General features: G+C 38.1%; 1 protein-coding gene across 1 annotated transcript in view; it reads right to left on the bottom strand.

Moving 5' to 3' along the window:
• Nucleotides 1–25338, bottom strand: part of KDM3B (lysine (K)-specific demethylase 3B) — a 110649-nt gene that overhangs the window by 37467 nt on the left and 47844 nt on the right. Inside the window, exons 6-11 of the mRNA XM_006903081.1 lie at nucleotides 23394–23468; nucleotides 15692–16291; nucleotides 11305–12550; nucleotides 10062–10263; nucleotides 4884–5098; nucleotides 3855–4007 (exon numbers count right to left, since the gene is read on the bottom strand). Coding sequence (XP_006903143.1) covers nucleotides 3855–4007; nucleotides 4884–5098; nucleotides 10062–10263; nucleotides 11305–12550; nucleotides 15692–16291; nucleotides 23394–23468 — 2491 coding nt within the window. The remainder of the gene's footprint in view (nucleotides 1–3854; nucleotides 4008–4883; nucleotides 5099–10061; nucleotides 10264–11304; nucleotides 12551–15691; nucleotides 16292–23393; nucleotides 23469–25338) is intronic.

The following is a 25338-nucleotide window of genomic DNA, read 5'->3' on the forward strand; positions in this document are numbered from 1 at the left end:
CTTTTTTTTTTTTATTCTTTTTTATTTTTTTTTTGTCCTTTTGTGACTGAGATACTTCATTCAGCATGTCCTTCAGAGTCACCCATTTTGAATAATATTGCATGAGTTCCTTGTTTTTCATTGCAGCATAGTATTCCATTGTGTGAATATACCACAGCTTCTCTATCCATTCATCTGTTGATGGGCACTTATGTTGTTTCCAACTCCTTGCTATTGTGAACAAAGCTGCGATAAACATGGTTGTGCATATATCTGCTTGGGTGGCAGTTATGGTCTCTTTGGGGTATATTCCCAGTAGTGGAATTGCTGGGTCAAAGGTATCTCTTTTTGCAACTTTTTGAGAAAGCCCCATACCGCCTTCCGCAGGGGTTGCACCATTTTACACTCCCACCATCAGTGAATAAGGGTTCCAGTTTCTCCACAATCTCACTAGCATTTGTTGCTTGCTGTTCTGTTAAATTTTGCTATTCTGACTGGGGTGAGATGATATCTCATAGTTGTTTTAATTTGTATCTCTCTTAGAGCTAGGGATTTTGAGTATTTCTTCATGTGCTCGTTAGCCTCTGAATGTCTTCTTCGGTGAAGTGTCTGTTCATATCCATTTTTCTACTGGATTATTTACCTCTATCTTGTTGTGGTGCTCAAGTATTTTATAAATTCTGGATATAAGTACCTTATCTGTTATGTCATTACCAAAAACTTTTTCCCAGTCAGTGGCTTCCCTTTTTACCCTGTTGGAGAAGTTTTTGGATGTGCATAGAGATCTGATTCTTAGAAGATCCCATTCATCTACTTTATTTTCTCCTGGTTGTAGGAGAAAGACTTTTCAAATAGGAAGATATTCGCATGGCCAAAAGACACAAGAAGAATGCTCAAAATCACTGGCAATAAAAGAGACGTAGATTGAAACCATAATGAGATACCATCTCACCCCAGTAGCAGTGGTGAAGTTTAATAGGACATCAAGTAATAAATGCTAGAGAGGATGTGGAGAGATAGGAACTGTTATGCACGATTGGTGGGATTGTAAAATGGTACAACCACTCTGGAAGACAGTTTGGCATTTCCTCAAAAAGCTGAACATAGAAATTCCATGATCCAGCTACTCCAATGCTTTGAATATACTTCAAGAAAATTTGGGAAAAAAAAAAGAAAATTGGAACTGAGGCACAAATGGAGATTTTTACATCAATGTTCATAACAGCGGTATTCACCATTGTAAGAACATCAATGTATTGAGAAATTATGGTACATTCACAAGATGGAATACAACGATGCAGGCAGGAAGAATTATTCTGAAAATCATTACCTAACTTGAGATGGACTGGAGAGCATTATGCTAAGTGAACTCAGTCCTATAAGGACAAATACTGTATAATTCCATCATCATAGAAATAAAAAGATAATTAGTAACACATGTATGAGGCTCTAAAGGGGGAAGTTTGGAGCAAGGGGATGAGGATGGGCAGGGGGTAATCACAGGGTCGCATAATCTGATGGGTGGAGGAAGGGGTGGATAAAGCAACTGGGAAAGAGCCAGTGTGAAAAACAATGGATATGGACTTTGTAAGTAAACCAGTATAAAATAATTTTTCTTTTTTCATAAAAGAGGTGATAAAAAAAAGATTTTAAAATTCAGGTGTGATAGACTCAAGGCCATATTTTGGTTCTTGTGAACTTGTTTTCACTTTTTTCAGTCTTAATTTGAACTTGCACAGAAGTAATTGACGGTCTGTTTCATGGTCAGCATAGGACCTAGTTTTGACCGCTGATATTCAGCTTCTCAAATGATTCCAGATGTAGTCCATCTGATTCCTGAGCAGTCCATTAGGAGGGGTCCATGTGTAAAGACACTATGCTTTTTATATAGATTACATCTCAACATCAAGAAAACAAAAATCTTCACCACGGAACCAATTGGTAACATCATGATAGGGAAAAGATTGAAACTGTAAACAACTTCATCTTACTTTGATCAATTTACAATTAACACTTTTGGTACCAGCAATCAGAAGATCTGGAAATGCACTGCATTGGGCAAGTCCACTGTCAGGAACCTCTCCTAGTTACTGGAGAGCAATGATGTTAGTTTGAGGACTGATTCAGACTATCATATTTTAAGTAATTTTCTACACCACTGGGAGTTGAACAATGAATAAGGATGACAGAAGAACTGATCCCTTTGAACTGTGGTATTGGAGAAGAGTCCTAAATATCCTATGGACTGCCAAAAGAACAAACAGGTATGTTTTACAGAAAGTGCAGCCAGAGTGCTCCTTGGAGGTGAAGATTTAGCTTGGTAACAAATACTCTGGGCATGTTGCTAGGACAGAATATTCCTTGGTGAAGGACAGTAGGCTTGGAAACATGGAGGGATGGTGAAGGAGAGGAAGACTCTCAACCAGGTGGATCGACACAGTTTTATCAGTTTTGGGCTTGAGTGTATCAGAGATGATAAGGATGGCACAGGACAGGACAGGGTTCAGATCTGTTGTTCACAGGGGGCTCTATGAGTCGCAGTCTACTCAATGGCACACAACAACATTGTTGTTATGTGCCGTCGAGTCGTTTTCGACTCATAGCGACCCTATGCACAACAGCCCTAAACCCTGCTCTATCCTGCACCAATCGCACTGCCTCTGACACACCCATCCCGATTACCCCAGTCACCGTATCAATCCATCTCATAGAGGGCCTTCCCCTCCTGCGCTGTCCCTCCACCCTCCCAAGCATGATGTCCCTCTCCAAGGACCCGTCCCTCCTGGCAACGTGTCCAAAGTATGTCAGACGAAGCCCCAGAATTCTTACTCTACCATATGTCTGTCAGTGTGTCAAACTCAGTTTATCAACTGATAAATGGATAAACATGTGTTAAATTCCATGTCCAACCCCTCTAAAAAAAGTCCACAAAGTACTATTTGTGAAAATAATACAAGAGAAAGAAGTACTGATAGGTAATACAGCAAAGATGATGTTTCACAAAAGGTCAATATATTACATGATTTCATTTACATGAAATGTTCAAAGCCAAGCACATGCAGAGAGAAAAAATTACATGATTAGCTACTTAGGCTAGAGGAGCCGTGAATAGAGAGGAATTGTTACTGGGTATGATCTTTCTTTTCAGACTAATAAAAATACTCTGGAATTAGATTCCTATGGAATCTTGTGAATATATAAAAATCACTTAACTGTGTATTTTATCAGGGTGAATTTTATGACATGTGAATGATCTCAATGAAGCCATTATTTTAAAACAACAACAACAAAAAAAAAAACACCCAAGAAAAAATGAAGAATAACCTTTACTGGCTTGTTTAAGTTGCCTCTTTAGAACTCAAGTGGGTTACGTGCTCGGCTGCCAACTGAAAGGTTAGAAGTCTATTCCCAAGCCACTCTGTGAGAAAACACAGTCTCCTTTTAAGCCTTGGGTTAGAAATGGAGGTTGCCCTGAGTTAGAAGGATCACACAGACAGTGGGTTTAGATTGGTTTGGTCAGTATAAGAAAAGCTTCATCATGCAATAAAAGTGAAGAGAAGTAGCTAAGCAGGGAGCACAAACTAATTCTTTTAATTCCAAAGCCCTATACCTCCACTAGGGAGGTCTGATGGCCTCATAGATGAGGAGTTCCACTGTCAACCCAAGGCAGGTGGTTTGAGTTCAATTAGCAAGTTTGCAGAAGAAAGAAGGGCACTTACTCTCTTCCTGTACACTTTACAAACTCTGAAAGCCTGTTGGAGGGTTAGCTATGAGTTGGTTCTGACTTGACTGCAAGGAGTTAGTTTTGAGCAATACCTCCATTGGCACATATCTACAAACGATCCTTAGAATAAGGGCATAGAGAATTCGCTTACCACTGCGTGGACGGCTTTTCCTGAGCCTGTAACAGTCAAGGCAGACCCCAAATCCACATTTGCGACAAACCCAGTGGATATTGAAAAGTGTTGTTTCACATACATCACACATTTCCCGAACACCACGCACTGCTCTTTTCCATGCCACTTTCTCTGAGAGAAGAAAAGAAGTATTATCAGCCTTGACTATGGTAATTAACAACAAAAGCCCCTAGATTCTCTGATCCCTAGACAAATCTTTTTTATAGAAATAAAATGCAAAGATCTACATAGTTAAATGTTTCTAAAATTGTATGAGAAACAAAATACATAGAATTTCTTTTTCTAAATAAACTATGTAACGTTATGGGCTGTGGTAATGTCAGGTTATGATAATCTATTGCCATGGAATGCATGCTGTATGTTCCCACTTAAGAAACTAAAATTTTCAATCTTAGGGAGCTTAAAAGAAGAGGTTGTGTTTTATTTTTCCTTGAAATTTAAGGCATTATTGTGTCCAGCACAATTTTCTTTGGTTTGGAAAGCAAATAGTCAAAAAACCAGTGATAATTTCATCTGTTTATAATCTATGAAAAGAGAATTGACTACTAATAAAAATTAGTTCAGTGCTAAAGAAGAAAAGAGCTCAAAATAAAAAGCATGGAAGGAAAGCATTTTTGAGTTTGTTAACTGCCAAGACTTGGTGACTATGCTTTCAGTTATGTAGACTGCGATAAAAAAGAAGTCTTAATCAGTCTTGTTGATTTTGTTTTTGGTTTCTGATTTAGGAGATCAGATGTGTTACAGAGAAAACCATTCCTTGAGGTTTTCTTGTCCTTTTATGAAAGTAGATCATCAGTTACTTTTGCAGTGTTTTTGGGTGGTTTTAAACTGCCAACCTTCTGGTTAATAGTAAAGATTTTAGGCTTAAAAAAATCATCTGCTTCTGCCCAGGGACCTTTTCAACCTTAATTCATGCATTAAAAGAAAGAAATTTAGTTTCCAGCTAGGCATGTGTAAAAGACCAGCAAGAACAAGAAGGTGCCTTACGATGTGGCTCCACCATCATCATGGCCTCCTTCTCAGACATCACGAGCTGGCAGAACTGGTCTCCGACATTGGCCAGGATATACTTTGAGGTCTCTAGGTCTATCCCCTCTGCGAGGGAGGAGGAAGGAATCCACAGGTTCATTGCATCAGGATCACTTTGCTGGGGGCTCAAAAAACCCTCCACACGGAGTACCCCTTTTCGAGTGAAGACCAATCTAAGACAGAAAATTAGACAGTTAAAGAAATACATGGTAAAAAGCAAGAGCCATGCAACTTACATACAACTAAAATCCTAGGACTTATAAGAAATCAAGTGAAAATTATTATTATGAATCAAACTGAGTCAAGAACTTTCACCTTATTTGACCAAGATAGCATGTATTCTATGCACTAATAAAAATGCTTGTTAATTCTTGGTAAATATGAAGTCTTTAATAAATCCACTGGAAGGTCATCTAGGAATTGGCCCTCACTTGATGGCACATAACGACAGCAGCATGTTAAGTGAGCCCTTAATATTGCCAAACAGTCAGAGTCCAGATTCCTGATATACTTATTTACGTGGGCACTTGTTTAATACTATTTCCTTTCTTTCCAGATATCCAATGTTATCCTCCACACAGACTTTGCTTTCTATTCTCCAGAAAAAAGTAGGAGTTAATCAAGAACTTATAAAAACACCCATAAATACACCATCCTGCAAACTGCTTCTTGCTCTGGCCAGGACTTCTACAATGTTGAAAAGGCGTGGTGATAAAGGGTAATCTTTTTTTTTTTAATTTTTTTTTTATTAATTTCAATGAACATCTACTGAGCATTTTTTATCAGGAAAAGGTGCTGGTCAAATACCTTTTCTGCATCAACTTAGATGATCATGTATTTCTTTCCCTTAGCTTTACTGATATGGTAGATTAAAATGATTATTTTTCTAATGTTAAATCATCCTTGCAGCTCAATCTCATCTCTGCACTGAATTCCACTCTGACCATTCTAATATGATGCTAGATTCTATTTGCTAGGATTCTATTGAGAATTTTTGTTCATGGGGGATGGTCTTATGTACTGTTGAGTTGGAACAACCTTGAAGCTGGCTGTCCAGTGGATTTCAGAGGCTGTAAACCACACAGAGGGAGACTGCCCATCTTTCTCCCATGTAACAGTTGGTATAGTTGAATCTTGAGCCTTTGGCTTGGCAGTGCAACTCCTTACCACTAGGCCACCATCATGAGGAATACAGAACTATAATTTAATTTTCTTACTGGTGTCACTGCGTGGCTTTGGTAGTAGTTAAAAGTTTTCACAGACCGTATTCAGAGGTATTCCATCTTTTGTTATCTTCTTAAATAGTCTGAGTATAATTGTTGTTAGTTCTTCTGTGAATGATTGGTAGAATAACTGGTGGAGCTGTCTGGATCCAGACTATTTTGTTTGGGAGTGTTTTTATAACCTGTTCAATTTCTTCTTCTGTGATGAATCCGTTCAAATCTATTTCTAACTATGTTAGTTTAAGTAAGCATGAGTGTTTAAAAATCTGTATATACAGATTTACAATCTGTACAACCCAATATTTTCAAATCTATTATAGTTTTTCATGTTGTTGCTGTTGATTGCCTTTGAGTCAAGCATGACTTGTAGCGACCCTATGAACAAAAGGCCTGAAACCCTTCTACAACTATTGATATTTATCAAAGTTCATAGAGTTTCCGGAGGCACGTTATTTAGGAAGTAGATGCCACTCCTGCTTCTAAGCCTGTCATAATATGTTACTGTTTTTTATGCCATTGAGTCACTTGCGATGTATAGTGACCCTATGCACAGCAGCTCTGAATCCTTCCCTGTCCAGAGCCAGTCTCACTAACTGCAACACACCAACCCCACCAACCCCACCAACCCCAACTGCCTCAGTTACTGTATCAATCCATCTCGTTCTGGGTCTGCCACTTCTCGCTGCCCGTCCACCCTTCCAAGCATCATGTCCTTCTCCAAGGACTGATCTCTTCTGGCCATGTGCCCAAAGTGAGTGAGGCAGAGCGTCAAAATCCTAGCCTCCAAGGAGAGACTTGGCTTCACCTTCTTCAAGTCAGACTGATTTGTTTTCTTTGCAGTCCATGGTATGTTCAAGACTCTTCAGCACCACAATTTGAAGGCATCTATTCTTCTTCTGTTATCCTTAGTCATTGTCCAACTTTCTGAAGCATAACAAGTAATTGAGAAGATCATGACCTGGATCAGGCGCATCTTTGTATCAAGACTGACATTATTGCTCTTCAGTACTCTGGAGAGGTCCATGACAGCAGATTTTCCCAATGCAATTTGTCTTTTGATTTCCTGACTGCTGGTGTTAATTAAGAATGCTGATTGTGAATCCAAGCAAGGTGTAATTGTTAACAACCTCAATCTCTTCTCCATCTAATATGGTGATGCCAGTTGGCCCAGTGGTGAGAATCTTTGTCTTCCTGATGTTGAGCTTCAATCCATATTGAAGATCACAGTCCTTGACCTTTTGCAAGTGCTTTAGGTCCTTTTCAGTTTCAGAAAGTAGGGTTGTGGCATCTGCATACTGCAGGTTGTTAATGAGTCTTCCTCCAATCCTGATGCCACACTCCTCCTCATAAAGCCCTGCTTCCCAAATGATCTGCCTGGCATAGACTGAAAAGGTACGATAGGATGCACTCCCTTCCTGATTTTGAACCATGCAGTATTTTCCTGATCTGTTCTGAGGACTGTTCTTGGTCCAAGTATAGGTTTCATATAAGCATGATCAAGAGCCCTGAGATACTCATTTTCCTCAAAGTTAGCCACAATTTACTGTGATCCACACAGTCAAATGCCTTTGCACAGTCAATGAAACAGACATTCTTCAGGTACTCTCTGCTTTCTGCCAAGATCTGTCTGGCTTTGGCAATAATGTCTTTAGTGCAACGACCTCTTCCAAACCCAGCTTGTGTTTCTAGAAGTTCTCTGTCAATGTACTGTTCCTATAGTTTATAAATATGGGTATGCATACATCTGTTTGTAGTTCTGATTTCTTCTTCTTTTTTTTGGGAGTTGGATATTTTTTTAAACTAATTTTAAGGAAAGTTTACAGTAGAGATTAGGCTTTCCATTCATTCACTCATTTGTTGCACATTTCCACTTTTTAAGAAAGCACCAGACCACCTTCTATAACCTCTGTACCGTTTTACATTTGCACTTCAGTGAATACAAGTTCCAATCTCTCCCAGCTGGAAACAAAGGAGGACGCTTCAACGATTTAGATCCTCCCAGAAAAGCTGTGAGTGAGCATTAACATTACTGGTAGGTATATTCGTTTTCTCCTGGCACAAGAGCCTACTATTTGGTCCTAAAAGCCTTCTGAGGTCCCAACTCTTCTCACTATTTCTTAGTTGTTGGAATTGACAGAAAACCTCATAAGCAGTTCCTTACTTCACCTCTGCCTTGCATGTGGACTTCCGAGCTGTAAAACAACGCAGTGGTAGATGGAATTTGCTCCAGGACTTAAGAACCATAAATGACATAGTTGAGCCTCTATATCTTGTGGTTCCTAACCTTTATACTATAATAGTCAAAGTGATAGTCAATAGGCCTTTTATTTTAAGAACTACCTTCCCTCTGTAACTTGATTTGTGCCACTGTTAGAACCTCTACTTGGAATATTCTTGCTTTTTAATGTTTGACTCGTGTACTTTTAACTTGTTAGCTAAATTTGTGTCTTATAGGCTGCAACAGTTCCATGATACGTCTTCAAGGATATGAACATGTACAGCTAAGCACAAATGATAACAGTGCATCTAAATTCCAAAATCAATCGCCACAATAGTCTAACATGTTTCCTATTGCCAAAGGGGCCCTTTAGAGTAGTGAGAGAAGATCTTAACCCTGAAACCTACAGCATCCCTTTTCAGCAGGAAGTAGCTAAGAGAATACACCGTCCCCTTTTCCTTATGAATCAGGATGAAGTCTCTCTCAGGGAGGAGTGATAGGGAATGGCAAAGGACACACTGACAAAGGAGATTAATCAGAACTGGCTTTGACAAGCACTGTGGCAATGGGACAATTAAAACAGACTTTTGGGGGGGAAGAGGAATGAAATGGGGGGGGTAGAGAAAATAGTGCAACAATGAATGAATGGAAATCCAAAATCTCTGTAAATGCTCATTAAAATGAATAAAATTTAATTAAAAAAAAAGTACAGTTCAAATCCACCAGATGCTCTGCTTGAGAAGGAGGAACAATGTCCTCCTGTACCAGTCAGATCTGATTTGACGGTACACACAAAAAATAATCAAATAAAAAAAAAAAAGTAAAAAAAAAGTTCCAATCTCTCCACAACTTCACCAACATTTGTTGTTTGCTGTCCTGTTGAACTTTGCTATTGTTGCTGGGATGAGATGATATCTCATAGATGTTCTGAGTAAAAATTCTTCTTAGAAAATTGTTTATAAGAAATGCCTAAATTTAAAAGGAAAGTGTATATAACACAGCTGTGTTTGGTTTTTTTTTTAATAAAATTGGGTAATTCCAGGATTTTCATCAGACTCTATACATACTTCAGGCATGTTGCTAGGAGAGGTTATTCCATGGAGCAGGGTATCATGCTTGGAAAGGTGGAGGGTTGACAAAAGAGAGAAGACCCTCAACGAGATGGTCTGACACAGGAACTGCAGCAATGGACTCAAGTAGGTCAGAGATTGTGAGGATGGCACAGGATAGAACAGGGTTCAGATATGTTGTTCACAGGGTCTCTATGGGTCATACACAACTCAAAAGCACCTAACAACAATACCACGTTACTATCTCCTAGTTGTACTTCCTCTTCTCTCCAACATGACTCAAGTTATTCTAACTGAGTCAGAGGATTAAGTGACTAGGTAGCCCCATAATTCAAAATGGAGTCCTTCAGTTTATGTCAGTGGTTACAAATGAAACTCATTTGGGGAAAACGTCATCATTTCATACTGGGGTTATTAATTGAGACTATTCAACTTAGGTTTCCAAGGACACATTAAAAAACTACCTGGTTACAATGGCAGAGTCCTAGCCCAGACTTTTAAGAGATTAAAGGGGAGTTAAGGAAAGAGATGAAAAGGATGGTAAGCTATGTTGACAATTTCAGAGAAAGAGTAGAAGCTGTGTCACTAATAGAAAATTGAGAAAGAGGCAGAAAGAGGAGTGTACCTCCGGAAGTGGAAGAAGCGGCAGGCCACAGTGGAATCATCTTGTTCCTGTTCTTTAAACTTCCTATACCGCTCGAGGCGGCACTCCCGGCACTTGTGCAGATGAGGGGCCACGTTAATGCACGACCCGTCCTGTAGAAAGGGCTCTCCAGACTGCTTCAGCTTCTTCACTTTGCTTACATCTTTCAGCACTGACTGGCCAACTGTGGCAAGAGGGAGGGGGAAAAGTTGTTCATGAGACATGAAAATGAAGCCCTATAATGTGAGGATTTTGGGGACAGATACTTGTTTTGCCCTGGGACCCTCTTCCTGGCACTCCTTGGACAGGTGTGTACAAGGCCTCACTTTTGATAGAAAAGGAGTATAGGGAGAAAAGAGGTTCCAATTGGAAGTGAAGGATCACTGAAAATTTGTGAAAAGTTTCAAAGTATAATACATACCTTTGGACTCTAGAGAAACCGTAGGATTGTTGCCAACATTCAACAGCAACTCAGAACATGGCTTTTCACTAATTAAGACTTTCTGAGCTCCAATAGAACGCCAATTATTTCTACTGAGAGTTGTTATTTTTACCACAGGACTTTCTCCCTGGTTTCTTCCATGGTTTGAATGTACCAGTTTTGCTCCATAGGAGAAAGACAGGCAATGTCCTCTGTGTGATTTACTGCCTCTGTGATTTAAACCCACTGGAGGGTTAGGTATGAGTCGGTTCCGACTTGATGGTACTCAACAACAACAACTTACACATTTCCATGCTATAATCTATCAACCACTGAGGATAAAGACTTTTGTTAGTGGTGCTAAATCCTTAAATATATTCTAGAAGTGCAAAAATTGAGGAGTGATTCTCTTTACATCCTCAAATCTACAAAGGCCTGATACGTGAGAGTGGAACCAGCAGTACTCAGTTACTTCTCAAAAGTAAAGGAAAAGAACGACCAAAGCAAAGGACAAAGGGATAAGGTAAATACAAGGAAATGGTTGTGAACAAGAAAAATAACAGACTGCCAGGAAGATCAAAGGTCTTCCTTTGTGAGGTTAACACACAAGATAAGACATTCCTCTCACAGATGGTCCCAACCAGATGGTCCAATGAAGGGCCTCTGTTAAACGCTTTGCCTACGTAATTCTCTTGACAATCATAGACCTTTCCATCAGAGTGCATGCCTCTGCTGCCCAAGAGCACAATAGCAACTGAAGTCAGTGCCACTGCAAAACTCTTAATGTAACCCCAGCAGGATCACCTTTCAGAGGGGCGGTCCGAGGCCGGCCCTTAGGGGCCTGCTTCCCTTTGCCTTTGCCCAGCAACAGCTCAGCACTGCGCTCCCCATTGGGGCCCAGCTTTCCCATCAGGTGCTCCGGAATCCCCTTCAGACCAGTTTTGGCTTGCAGCTGCTCCTCAGAGTCGCTCATATCTGACAGGTCACTGTTGGTGCTGGAGTCTGAGTCCTGTCTGCAAGCCAAGCTTCGCTCATCCAGTGAGAACCTTTTCACAGCTTCAAAAGGAGCTTTGTTCTCCTGTGAAAAATCTGCAGGAGAAGACAGAAAGCCGGCTGAGTGCCTGCCAAAGACAGTACTAAAGGTTTTGAGGAGGGGATTGTCCTGCTGTCCAGGCCCCACAGTTGGCCTCTCCTCTGTGGGGCTGGAGGAGAGAGTAGGCATCTCGATGGGCTGGGTGAGGCTGCTGGTGGGTGAGCTGGAACGGCCATTCCCCATGGCTGAGAGGCTTGGGCCAGCGGTGGTAAGAGTTGAACCCAGAACACCAGGCACCAGCTTGGAGGAGTCAGTTGCTATGAAGAGAGTTTTCTTCTTTGCTGAAGATGCTGAATCTGTAGAGGAGTGAGAGTCAGGCCAGCTGGGTGCTGCCTTGGAAGTGACAGTGGTAGCAGAAGAGCAGCTACCTGATGCCTGAGATGCAAAGCTGCTGAAAGGGCTATGTTCTACTTTCTCCACAAATGCCAGAAAAGGATTAGAAGGCTCTTCTCGGGATAATTTGGGGGGCTGTAAAAATAGATTTTCATGACTCTCTGGTGTGTGGGTATTTAGGAGACTCCGGGGGAAGGCTGGTGTGAGGGTGGGCATGGACTCTGCAGGCACTTTCCTGTCCACAGAGCTGCCAGCCTTAGAGCCTGCCTTAGGGTCTGCTCCCAGGGCAGGTCTGCTTTTACACAGGCCTGAGCTGAGGCTCTCAAGGCTTTGTTTGAAAGAGTCTCGACTAGAGGAATCATCAGTCAAACTCTCTGAAACTGTAGTGAAGTAGTTACTGGTGGGTAAAGTTTGTGACATGCACTGAAAAAACAAGTTTTTGGAGAGATCAGAGTCTGTCTGTGACTCTGATGCAGAGCTACAGCCAAAGAAGCCCAATGGTTTATTCTCTGTGGCTAGAACCCCGTTGGACTGGCTTCTTCCACTTCCAAAATTCAAAGGTTGTGATGAACTGGAGAGAGATGCTCCAAATCCAGAAGTAGTCAGAAGAGAATTTCTTGAATTCTGAAAGAAAAGTCAGCCTCAGTTAGTGATGCTGCTGTTTCATGACAAAGATAGATCTCTTTCTTGGAGCTAAGTAATCATTGTACCAGTATTTCTTGTCGGACAATTAAATCTTCTTTCCTACCATTCTATAGAATTGTTCCTATAACTGGGTTTCACCAGCACCAGAGAAGAAAGCAGTCACAGACCATAGCTGGATGTCTTTTACCTTGCCACTCCTGGGGAAAAGGGTCTTGTGCAGATACCAGCTTTTACTTTGAAACACAACTAATGACTATTATGATAATAATCTACCTCAATGACCTCAGGTTATTATTAAAGTTTTAATTTATTTAAGCTATTGCATACTCTCTTACAAATTACTTCAGTCCTATCATAAGCTCATTATAATGAAAATAGTCTATAGCTCTCCAAGAAGGACCCTTCTGGAAATTGCCTAACTATTTATGGGTCTTAATTTCACCTACAAGTTGAATATCGAAAAACTGAAGTTAGACCTTATCATTAGAATCTACCAGTGTTCTAGAAAGGAAAAAAAATGTGTCTATTAACATACAAAATATACACAGAAAAAAATCCATTTATATGTACATATGAGTTCTTAACATTTGTTTCATAAAACTCAGCTCTTAACACTTGATTTATAAACCATTGTTTGTAAAAAAAAAAAAAATCAAACGAAAAAACACGTTCCGGAAACAGAGGTTGATATCTCAAAAGATTCATTGGGGAAAAAAAATATTTCATTACTATTCAATAGATATGAGGTTTCCTTTTTGGGGTGATGAAAAAGTTTTGGAACTAACAAATGATGATCATTAGAAAACACTGTTATGCAGTAAATGGCACTGGAATTACAGACTTAGAAATACTTTATAAGGGTAAATTTTAGGTTTAACAATAAAAGTAAAAAAATCCAGATAAACAAAATGGCTATCTCCCCACCCCTCCACCCCGCGAGTTAAGTTTATGCATGCTATTCTTTAAACGAGAAATTCTGGTAACACTCAAGTCACAATTAAAGAAAAAATAAAGACAAAAAAATGTGGAACCTTTTTCCATCCAGTGACTGAGGGCTACACAGAGGGATGGAATAATGCAGGACACCTGTTGTTTTGTCTCTATTTGACATTGGCAGGAGATCGCTTCCAACCATTATAGAGTTAAAATCTTAAAGCTCATTTTTCTTTTCCTTCATACAAATCAAATGGACTGGACAAAGACCTGACACTCTGTTGTTGTTTCACTGGCAGCACTGGCCGGCCATAAGACATTACACCTGCATGACTGCAAGGCACCAGTGTGAGCAGCTCATGTTTCATTACCAAAGGTTTCTTTGGAACATAAACACATGAACAACAACAACAACAACAACAAAATGGGATATTTCTTCAAATGATTAAATTCCAAATACTTTTTTTATAAGCAAGTGGTGACAAATTGATAGCAAGAGATGGTTTTTGGAGCAAGAAGTTTCCTGATGGCTGCATCATTTCAGATTTGCATTACAGTGGAAATACTCATTTCTGTACTTTACAATGATATCCTGAAACATTAGCAAAATCACTGACACTGTAGCAGACATTTCTTTAACTTCTTTGATATCTATTAAGTTTTTGCTGCCTAGAAAATAACAGCATTCAGAGGATTTCTTTTTGCATTTAAAAGTTGGTCTATTATGCAATTCATACAGCCTTTAACATGGAGTTAATTTGAAATAATTTAGACACTATGATGGCTTACATACGCTAGAAAGCCACTAAGACCCTCACCTGGTTCTTCTGAGGATACAGTTCAACTACCAGAGGACAAACAGACATATGAACCTTGTGAAATGTGCATTTACAGATTACCTCCCCAACTCATCCCTGCACATCTGCTGTTAGGTGCCATCTAGTCAGCTATGACTCATAGCAATCCAATCAATAAACTGTGCAATAAATTGTGCATTTGCTGGAAAAGGAAGGAAATCAAACGTGTGTGTGTGTGTGTGTGTATATGTTTTATTTGGTATTGTTATCCCAAAAACATCTGCATTTTAGAATATGAGCTCATTAATATAGGGATATGAAATATTTATTTTTATATAGTACTTAGCACACAGTAATTTCTTATACATAACTTTAAAAAAAATAAGCATTTCATCTTTGTATTTTTTTATTCCAGCCTGAGTTAACAGCCAGTTTTGGGTGGGGAAGGGGAGCTGCAAAACAATACAACTGATATTGGTATTATTTCAAATTTGGATTGGGAAGTCACCTTAATTGTTAACCTATATTTGTTTAAAAATAGTTTCAGATTAGCAGTAATATATGCTTATCAGAAAAAAGGAACTCTGGTGGCACAGCTGGTGGGAGCTGTGCTGCTAAATCCTAAAGCTGCACCCCTCAGGCAATCGGAATCCACCAGATATTCCGAAGATAGATGGACAACCTTTTCTGCACAACTTACAACCTCACAACTCGCCAGAGGCCAGCTATGAGTCAGTTCTGATTCCAAAGTACTAAGTTTGAGATTGAGATCAGATAAAGAACATAGTAAACTAGACTCTACTGTGATTAATCCCACACACTTTTTCAGATAAGGCCTAAAAAAGATCGAAATTTGAGAAAAACCAAACCAATAAAATTTTTTTTATGGCTCGATCAAATCATAGAAAACAGCACAGCCTCAAAGAAAATATCACTGAAAATGAATTGCAAACAGAGGCTGGTAATGGTAGCTTGCATATAGCCTTAATTATAGTGTTCACTATTATCAACACTGTAATTCATTAACCTTGACTCTGAAAGGCCTGGTGGAGGCTCAGTCACTACGTGAATTGAATAGATAATTGATTTAAAAAGATTTCCCACCAGATCTATTTTAATATATCATTAAATTAGGTCATATAATCAGTTTTTGATTAGTCCAATTGTGCAGATGACTTTAAAGAGATTATAAAGTCATTAAAATATATACATTTGCCCAATGAGGGAAGTGTCACCTCATCAAACACAGCAAAAGTCTATTCAGAGTACAATTTAAACTTATTAAAAAAATGGATTTTTCTTTTTCTGTGACATTTGAGATGCTTTCTGGTGTGTTAACAACAAAGGTGGGTAAAAAAGGAACACAAATCTTGCAAATGAAGCAACTCACCTCTCCCGAGGCCTGTGGCCAGCTGCCTCTCTGTTTTTCTGGCCCAGTCCCTGTTGCAAGGCCAGTGTCTGAGATCCTCACTGTGGTTGGGGTGGTGTTGGCGGTATTAGCTACCGCTGTTGAGGGCACCATGCCCTGGCCAACTTGTTCCAATGTTTTTCCTGCCTCTTTGTTTTCAGTTCCACCCACCTCTGGGGTTAAAGGTAGCTGACCTGGGGCTGAAGAATATGGAGTGAAAGGTACAGGTGTGTCCCCACCTACAGGTTCATCTTGTACCACCAGAGTCCTGCCGTTTTCTTTGGTGTAAGTGGCAAAGCGAATGCTGCGGTTAATCTGGGGGATAAACGTGGATGGCGGCTGCTTGGCCCTCTGATCCAGTGCTGTCTCTCCAATGGCATTCCCTCCTTTCCAGGGTCCTCGGCTCGCCTCACCTCCATCGCTCCCCGTACTGTCTACTTCACCCCTGTCTCCTTTTAATTTCTTTGATGCAGGGTCACACCCAGAGTCTGATGCACTTTTTCTCCTCCGGCCATCTTTCCCCTCTATGCTTTCTCTCTTCTTCTTTCCTTTGGAAGATTTTACTGCTTTTAACGTCCCTCCCTACAAAACAAAATTCAAAAAAGATTTATTACAAGGGACCTTCTATTCTGTGAAAAATAATAAACCATGAGCTCTTTCCCAACTCTAGAAGCAAACAGTTGAATCAGGCACAGATTTCCAAATTCTAAAGCCAGGTCTAAGACATACCCACTGTCTAAAAGCATAATCTTCCTTATATTTTCACATGTTCAGGATGATAGTAACTAGAAATTAATTAAATTGGCAAAGCATGCCTTAAATACAATGCATTATCTTCCTCAAATGGACTGTAAAGACTTTTTGTGTAGATTCTTTCATAAGATAATTAGAGTAGAAACTAAAATTTTTATGGGGGTAGACAATTTGCTCCCTGATTTTAAAAACATTCTTTACTACATATGAATTTCCTTATTTCACAAAAACTTTTTACTTCAAGTATTATTTCAATACTTGAGTTGAAGCTACTAAAACATGGTGAAAATACAATGCTTTCATGACCAGTGTGACAGACATTGCATACTTATATTTTCTGACTCTGGTAGTTAGTGAAGGAATGATGGTGGCACAGTGGGACAATTCAGAAAGACTGATGGTTCAAATTCATTAGCCTTCTTTGTGAGAAGAAAAGATGTGGCAGTTTGCTCCTGGTTACGATCTACAGTCTCAACTGATGGGGCAGTTCATTATCCTAGCATGGATCCTCTAAGTTAGAGTCAACTCAATAGTAGTAGGTTTGAGGAACTGCTATTGCATCTTAGTGTATGGTGTAATCTGGTAGAACTGTGAAATCTGGAAAAAATAGCCCTAATTCTACCAATTTCGGCACCTGGGACCCTTTGGGACAGATCCTGTTATTTGGTGCCACTGAATTAACTATACCTCAGAGTAACTCTCTGAACAACAGAGCTGATCCTTGTCCTATACTGTTACATCTTCACAGTCTCTGATATGCCTGAGTTCACTGTTAAAGTTACCATGTCAATTCATCTTTCTGAGGATCTTCCTCTCTTTCTCTGACTCTCCATCTTTCTCAGCATGATGTATTTTTTCAAAGACTAGTTCCTCCTGACGACATTCCAAAAATATACGAGGTGGAGTTTCACCATTCTTTCATCTAAGGAGCAACCTGGTTGCACTTCTTCCAAAATAGCCTTATTTGTTCTTTTGGTAGTCCACAGGATATTTGGTACTCTTCTCCAACACCACAATTCAAAGGCATTGATTCTTCTGCTGTCTTTCATGATACAACTTTCAGATGCACAGAAAGCAAATTAAAAGATGATGGCATGGATCTGGTGAACCTTGGTCTTTAAACGGATATCCTTGCTCTTTAGTTCTTTGGTGAGGTCCTTGACAGCAGATTTTCTTAATGCAACACGTCTTTTGATTTTTTTGACTGCTGCTACCATAGATGTTGGCAGCTGATTCATGTAAAATGAAATAACTGAAAATTTCAACTTATTCTCTTCCATGTCAGTGGTGACAATTTTTGTTTTCTTAGTGGTGAGACATTATCCATATTGAACGTTGTAGTTTTTGATCTTCTTTAGTAAGTTCTTCAAGTCTTCTTAAACTTTCTCAAGTCAGGTTATATCATCTGCATAATACAGTCATTGATTGGGCTTTCCTCCAATCTGATGTCACATTCTACCTCAAATAGTCCAGCTTTTATAATTATTTGCTGAGAATACAGAGTGAATAGATATGGAGAAAAAGATACAACCCTAACTCAAATTGTTCCTAATTTTAAACTAGGCAGTGTTCTTTGTTCTGTTTGGATAATGGCTTCTTGGTCTATGGCTTCCTGGTTTTACATGAACACAATTGTTTTGGAAATCCATTTCTCTCAAGGTTATCCATAATTTGCTATGATACACTGTCAAATACACCTATGCACAGTCAATAAAACCGTTTTCCGGTATTCTTTGCTTTCAAACAAGATCCATTTGACATCAGTAATGATATCCCTTGTGCCCAGGCCTCTTCGGAATCCAGTTTAAATTTCTAGTACTTCTCTGACAATGTACTATTGCAGCCTTTTATGAATAACCCTTTTCAAGTTTTTACTTGCATATGATACTAATGATACTGTTTGATAATTTCCACATTCCATTGCACCACCTTTTTTGGAATGGGTACAAATATGGATCTCTTCCAGTCAGTTGGTCAGGAATCTGTTCTCCAAATTTCTTGGCACAGACTAGTGAGCACAACCAGGGTCACGTCTGTTTATTGAAACATGTCCATTGGACATATCAATTCCTGGGCCTTATTTTTTTGCCAATGTTTCAGTGCACCTTGAACTTCTTCTTTGAGTACTATTGGTTCTTTATTATATGCTACTTCCTGATATGGTTTAGTGTTAATTCTTTTTGGTATAAAGACTCTATGCATTCCTTCCACCTTCTTTTGATGCCTCCTGGATCATCAAGATTATGCCCACAGAATATTGTAATCTGAGGCTTGAATTTTATCATTCAATTCTTACAGCTTGAGAAATGCTGAGCATGTTCTTCCCTTTTCATTTTCTAGAGCACAGATCTTTACACATTTTGTTACAATACTTTGTCTTTTCAAGCAAAGATAAGTGAAATGGGTATCTCTTTACTTCTGTTCTTCTCTCTTATTTCAACATCTCTTCTCTCTGTTTTGGCCTCTTAACATTCTAGGATAAGTTTCAAAGTCTCTTCTGACATTCATTTTTGTCTTTTCAAAACAGGAGAAGTTTTGCTATCTTCATGGATCATGTTATTCCACAACTCATCTTGTCACTGGTCATTAGTGTTCAATGCATCATTGTTTTAAAAAAATTTATTTTATTTTATTATTTTTCTATTTTTACCATCAAATCAGATCTGACTGGTACAGGAGGAGATTGTCCCTCCTTCTCCAGCAGAGCACCTAGTGGATTTGAACCATGCACCTTTGGGATTGTAGTGCAGCTTCCTGCCACTAGGCCACCAGAGCTCCCTGTGTTCAAATAATTTTTTGTGCATCAAATAATTTCTTGAGATGGTCTTAAATTCAGGTGGGATAAATACAAGGTCATATTTTGGTTCTTGTGGAATTTTCATTTCTTTCAGCTTCAATTTGAACTTTCTCATAAGTAATTTATGGTCTTTATCCATTGCCAGCCTTTGGCTTTTTTTGACTACTGACTTTGAGCTTCTCCTTCGACTCTTTTCACAAATGTAGTCAATGTGGTTCTGTGTAATTCATCAAGTGAGGTTCATGTGTATAGTTGGTTATGTTTTTTTTTTTAAAGGTACAAGTTGTATCAGGTTATCTGCTGCTTCCTTTCTATCACCTGTTTTCAACTATTTTCCAACTGTCAGTCCTCCTCCTTTGTTTCTAACTTTTGTATTCCAGCCACTAATTATTATTAATGCATGTTGGTTGCATGTTCGATCAATTTCAGTCAGCAAAATTTGGTAGAAATTCTCAATTTCTTAATATTGTTGTTGCTGTTGTTCAGTGCCATTGAGTTGAGTACGACCCTATGAACAGATCTCAACCTTGTTGTATCCTGCAATATCCTCACACTTCCCGGCACCTGAGAGCCTACTGAAAGAGTCACCGTGTCAATTCACCTGGTTGGTGCATATATTTGATTAATGTTTTTCTTAATTGGTCTTTTAAAGATATATACAGACAATATATTACCACTCACAGCACTGTAAATCAGGATAGTGAAATGTTATTTGGTTTTTTTAATGTTCTTTTTTTTAAAAGGAATGTAACACCATTACTCTTCAATTTGTCATTCCCAGCATAAAAGAACACAAGACTATCTGATACAAAGGGGCCAATACTAGCTAGTCTATCTCAGTTCATTAATAGGACACATGTGCTCCATTAATTGTATCAAAATCTTTACAACTGCAAAAAAATTCTAAGTTTTTTCATTTCATTCAAATTGCCTTGCATTACAGAAAACACATGATTTCAACAAAAGATTCAAAGTAGAAAATAATGCCATCTTTAGAGGTGAACAATAGGAAAAGTAATTCCAGCAGAAACAGATTTTGTTTTCATAGATACTATTAAAGATTCCAACAATCTCCAGACTTTATTTCAAAGCATTAGAGAAATAGGATGGGGAGGGAAAATAGACTACCATACAACAAACTGCTAACTCTATTAGCTCTTCTAACAATTTTATGATATCTTATTGGTATCTTATTTGAGATGCTAGAACATCTAAGATAATATAGGATTAAGAAATTCCCTGAGGCTGAAAAGAAGGGAGTAGCAAATATAGTTCTCTCTCATGTAATCTCTATGCAGTTATAACGAATAACCAGACCTTTTAAAATTGTATATCCCACAGATGTGTATACAAATAAATCAAGCATTCTTTTTAGATTTTATTCAGATAACATGTGTTGGTGTGGCAATAAGCTAAAGATACACAGTTATTTAGCCATCAGTATTTATCAACTTACAGAGCTCTGTTGGCATAGTCTGTCACATGTTATTCTGCTAACAAAAAGGATTCAAGTCTCTTGCAGTTAAAATTTATAAGCAATTAAGTAAGAAAGATGGGCAATTTCCTCCTGTTAAGATTTATAGCCATGAAAACATAATGAGGGCTGCTGTGAGTCAGTCTACTCAATGGTGGTGAGAGAATTTATCAATTTAATGAACTGTACCCTTGAGTATTTTATATATTCTTTGTACAGATTTTTGTCTTTATTTATTGTAATTATTACTATTGTAACTGAAACATTTTCAAATTTTATTTTTTGTCTTGACAGTTGTAGTTTCTTTATTTTTCCTACCTTTAGTTTTAACTTTTTGCCTTTAATTTCTGTACAGGATTCTCTCCCCCCCCTCCCCCCACTACAATGTCAAGAAAACAAAGATTCTCATCACTGGGCTGACTGGCATCATCATGATAGATGGTGAAGATTGTTGACAGCTTCAGTTTGCTTGGCTCTACAATCAACACTCTTGGGACCAGAGCCAGGAAATTAAAAGACGAACTGCACTGGGAAAGTCTGCTGTCAGAGACCTCTCCAAGGTAGTGAGGAGCAACGATGTCAGTCTGGTGATTTAGGTGTGTCTAATACAGGCCATGGTCTTTGCCATTTCTTGCTATGCTTCAGAGAGCTAGACAATGACTGGGGATGATAGAAGGAGAGTTGATGACTTTGAGCTTTGGTGCTGGAGAAAAGTATTGAATATATCATGGACTGTTGGGAGAACAAACAAGTTCTTCCTAGAGAGGGTGAAGCCAGGATGCTGAAGATTCATCTGACATACTTCGGACATGTTGCAAGGAGAGACCAGTCCTTGGAGAGGGCTGTCATGCTTGGGAGGGTGGTGGGACGGCGCAGGAGAGGAAAACCCTTGATAAGATGGATTGATTCCATCACTGAGGTAATAGGGATAGGCATGTAGGAGACAGTGACATTGGTAAGGGACAGAGCAGGAGTTAGGGCTGTTGTACATAGGGTCGCTATGAGTCGCAAGTGACTCAACGGCATATAACAAAAACAACAACAACAAAACATCCAGATTTCTAAATATTTTATTCAAGAATTATTTCTGTGTGCTAAGCACTTTTTTTTATTTGACTGATTCCTTAAATATTTTTAAACTCAAAATGACTTATGTTTTATTTAAAAAAATTTTTTATTTTATATTGGTTTGCACACACAGTTTGTATACACTGGGTTCATTCACATTGTACATTATACAATCATTCCCATTCATTATGGGAGAATTTTTTTGGGTGTTTTTTCCCCTTGTTGTATACTGTCTAATCAGATCCAACTGGCACAGGAGGAGACTGCCCCTCCTTCTCCAGCAGAGCATCTCGTGGATTTGAACCATGTGCCTTCAAGATTGCAGCACAGCTTCTTGCCATGAGGCTGTCAGAGCTCCCTCCTATTCATTATGTTTTATAAAATGAATCATTTTCTAATTATGCCTATCAAACATTTTTTAAAATTAAATTATAATTTAGAATAAAATTTTATAAATCAGATTTGTTTTTCAATCACTTGTAAACATTTTGTTTTAAAACATTAATTACCACTGACTAGGGTAATAAATTAATTACCATGACATTTTGACTTGATTTTACAACTTTTTATTCTCATTTTTAACCTCTACCATCACCAGTTTTCAGTGTTATGATAAACATGAAAGTGTGATCAGGGAAATTTTTCCCTTTTTGTTTACTAATCTATACTCATGCTTAAGAAATTGTGGTGATCATGGGTCTAAGTTACTATAAAATCTGGCAGAACTGTCATATAATTTATACAGCAAAACCAATAAAAGTTGGCACTTGTGCGAGGCAGAAATCTGTCATAGAAGGAAATAAAGAATAACAGAAAAGTATAAAAAGAGCACTAATAAAGAGCAGCAGAAAAATAGAGAAAAGAATAAAGAAAAATAAAACTGTACCCAGTCAGATATAGAAAACTTTTGAGAGCTAGAAAAACAAGATAGTCCTATTGGGTCCTAATTGATAGGTTTCAAACTTTAGGGAAGAATCATTATTTGTTACTGAAAAGAATCAATTTCACTTCTAACTTGCAGGATCTTGTTTTTAACATTCTACCATTATCCTCTGAGCATAACTTACATGTATTCCCTACTGTTGGTGAACTACTTACATGTGACTCGGTAGCCTATGATATGGAGATGTATCAGGCTAGTTCTGGCATACAGTATTCACTGAATAAATGAAATAATGAAGACTATAAGAGGCACCATAATGCACTATTAGAGTACTAGTAATAACCATATAAATGCAGCAAAGACACATATCCTATAGAACAAAGCAATTTATCATTCTGTTGTACATAAGGTCGCCTTGAATAGGAAGGGAAGGGGAGGGAAGAATATGTACAACAAAATAAACAACGTTTTTAAATTAAAAGAAATAAGCCTTGGATTTAAAAACCAGTAGGGAACACAGCCATGACTAAAAAGGTTTGCTCAGATGGTTATCTCTCTTAAAACCATCATTTTTTAATTGGACAGTCTATGAAAAAAGCAAGAAATTGATGGTGACCAGAGCTAAAACCCAAGGGTATTCTTCATACATCTATGTAACAAGGTAATGCAAACACATGTGTCTACTTAGAGACTCAGTTCATTACTGTACCTCACTATGAGATGAAGAGTTGTCAACCAGCATCACATGGACCAGTCTGGGATCCACTGACTCGATCTCACCACTCTAGGATAGGAGCAAAATAGCAAAGAATATACAAAAAAGGATAAAGATATTTAGAGCCTTGTTCAAGGAAATAATTATCTATTTTTTCTAATCTATGTCACTGTCTTAATTTCCTCACTAGAATAAAAGGTCCATGAAAGCAAAAATTTCTGCCATCTCATTCACTGCTATAAAAGCAACAGCTGGAATATGATTGGACTATGGTAAGCACTTGAGTATTTATTTAATGACAGACAGGAGAATAGAGTTAAATGTCCAATGTGTCTTTTAGGGATGCTAATTTCAAATTCTCTATTTTTAAAACCTATTTGTGTATCCTAGATGGAAGAGTAGGTGGCGATCTATAGCAAGATGCTCTGCTAACTGAAAAGCTGCCAATCTCTAGTGGTTCAAATCCACCAGTTCCTACATTTCAACCCAATAGCCACTCAAGGAAGGAAGGTGGGTAAATTCCTCTCATTATGATTACAGCCTGGGAAACCTGATGGCCACAATGATCTGGAATAGACTCAACAGCAGTGAATGAGAACAGAGAAACTAAAAATGTGCACAGCCAATAATCATTCAAACAATTTTAGAGTGCCCATTTAACAGAAAATATCAAGTGTAATATGACAAACCAAAAATATCTAGGAATTTGAGCTCTAGTGGCAAAAAATATCTAGAAATTTACTCAAATAAATATGTGAAACAAGGCAGTCACGTGGTTCAAGGATATTCACTGTGGTATTGTTTATATTAGTGAAAATGCAATGATTTAGAGGTTAGCCAATATTAGATTAAATCATGGTACAACCATTCAGTAGAACATTATGCATTTATTTAGAAAGGAAGAGGCAGCTCTCTTTGTATAGAAAATTATACAGAAAAATGACTGTAGTACACAATTTGGTTAAAAATGTATATTACATAAGAGTATTTATCATATGCTACTAATATGATTTTAAAGGATCTCTGGTGTAATAAATAGTCATAATACTCATAGTAAGTTAAGTATTAGTCTGCTAACCTCTGGTCTTAACCAAAAGCTTAGCAGTTTGAACCCACCAGCCACTTCATGGGAGAAAAATGAGACCACCTCCTCCAGTTAAGATTTACATCCTCAAATGATCCTACTGATTGGAAACAACCAGAAGGCATTGGTTTGGTTTTGTATTATAGACAACTTTAAGAGTCTCATATATATATATATATATATATATATATATATATATATATATATATATATACATATTTTTCAGAAAATATCTGGAAAAATATTAGATATAAACTACACCATTAATGGTGGTTATCACTGGGGAACAGCATTTGCTTACAGGAAGAACTGGTTTACACCATGGACTTGAAACATTTATATATTGTTTGAAATTTTTAAAATGAAAATTTTAATAAATTTTTTAAAAATGCAATAAAACATAAACAAACAAATAAACCCTTATATGTATATCACATGACTGCTAAACTTGTCTCAAAATATTTATCTCCTGTTTTTCCTAGACAATTAATTCTCCATATACCTCTCGTTTCCATATTTGATTTATTTTATTAGAAATGATTAAATTTTAGCAAACAACAAATGCTGAATGCTGGCTAGATTGTGGAGAAACTGGAACCTTGATTCACTGTTGGTGGAAGTGTAAAATGGTACACAGCCATTATGGAAGTCAGTATGATGATGCTCAAAAAGTTGCAAATAGAAATACCATTTGACCCAGCAATTCCACTACTTGGAATATACCCCAAAGAACCCATAACTGCCACCCAAGCAGATATACGCACACTCATGTTTATCACAGCTTTGTTCACAAAAGCAAATAAATGGATAGAGAAGCTGTGGTAAATGGATTACTACGCTGAATTGAAAAACAAG

The sequence above is a fragment of the Elephantulus edwardii genome, unplaced genomic scaffold (assembly GCF_000299155.1).
Source record: "Elephantulus edwardii isolate Elephantulus edwardi_28Jun2011 unplaced genomic scaffold, EleEdw1.0 scaffold00507, whole genome shotgun sequence".
In the NCBI taxonomy this organism is placed as follows: Eukaryota; Metazoa; Chordata; class Mammalia; order Macroscelidea; family Macroscelididae; genus Elephantulus; species Elephantulus edwardii.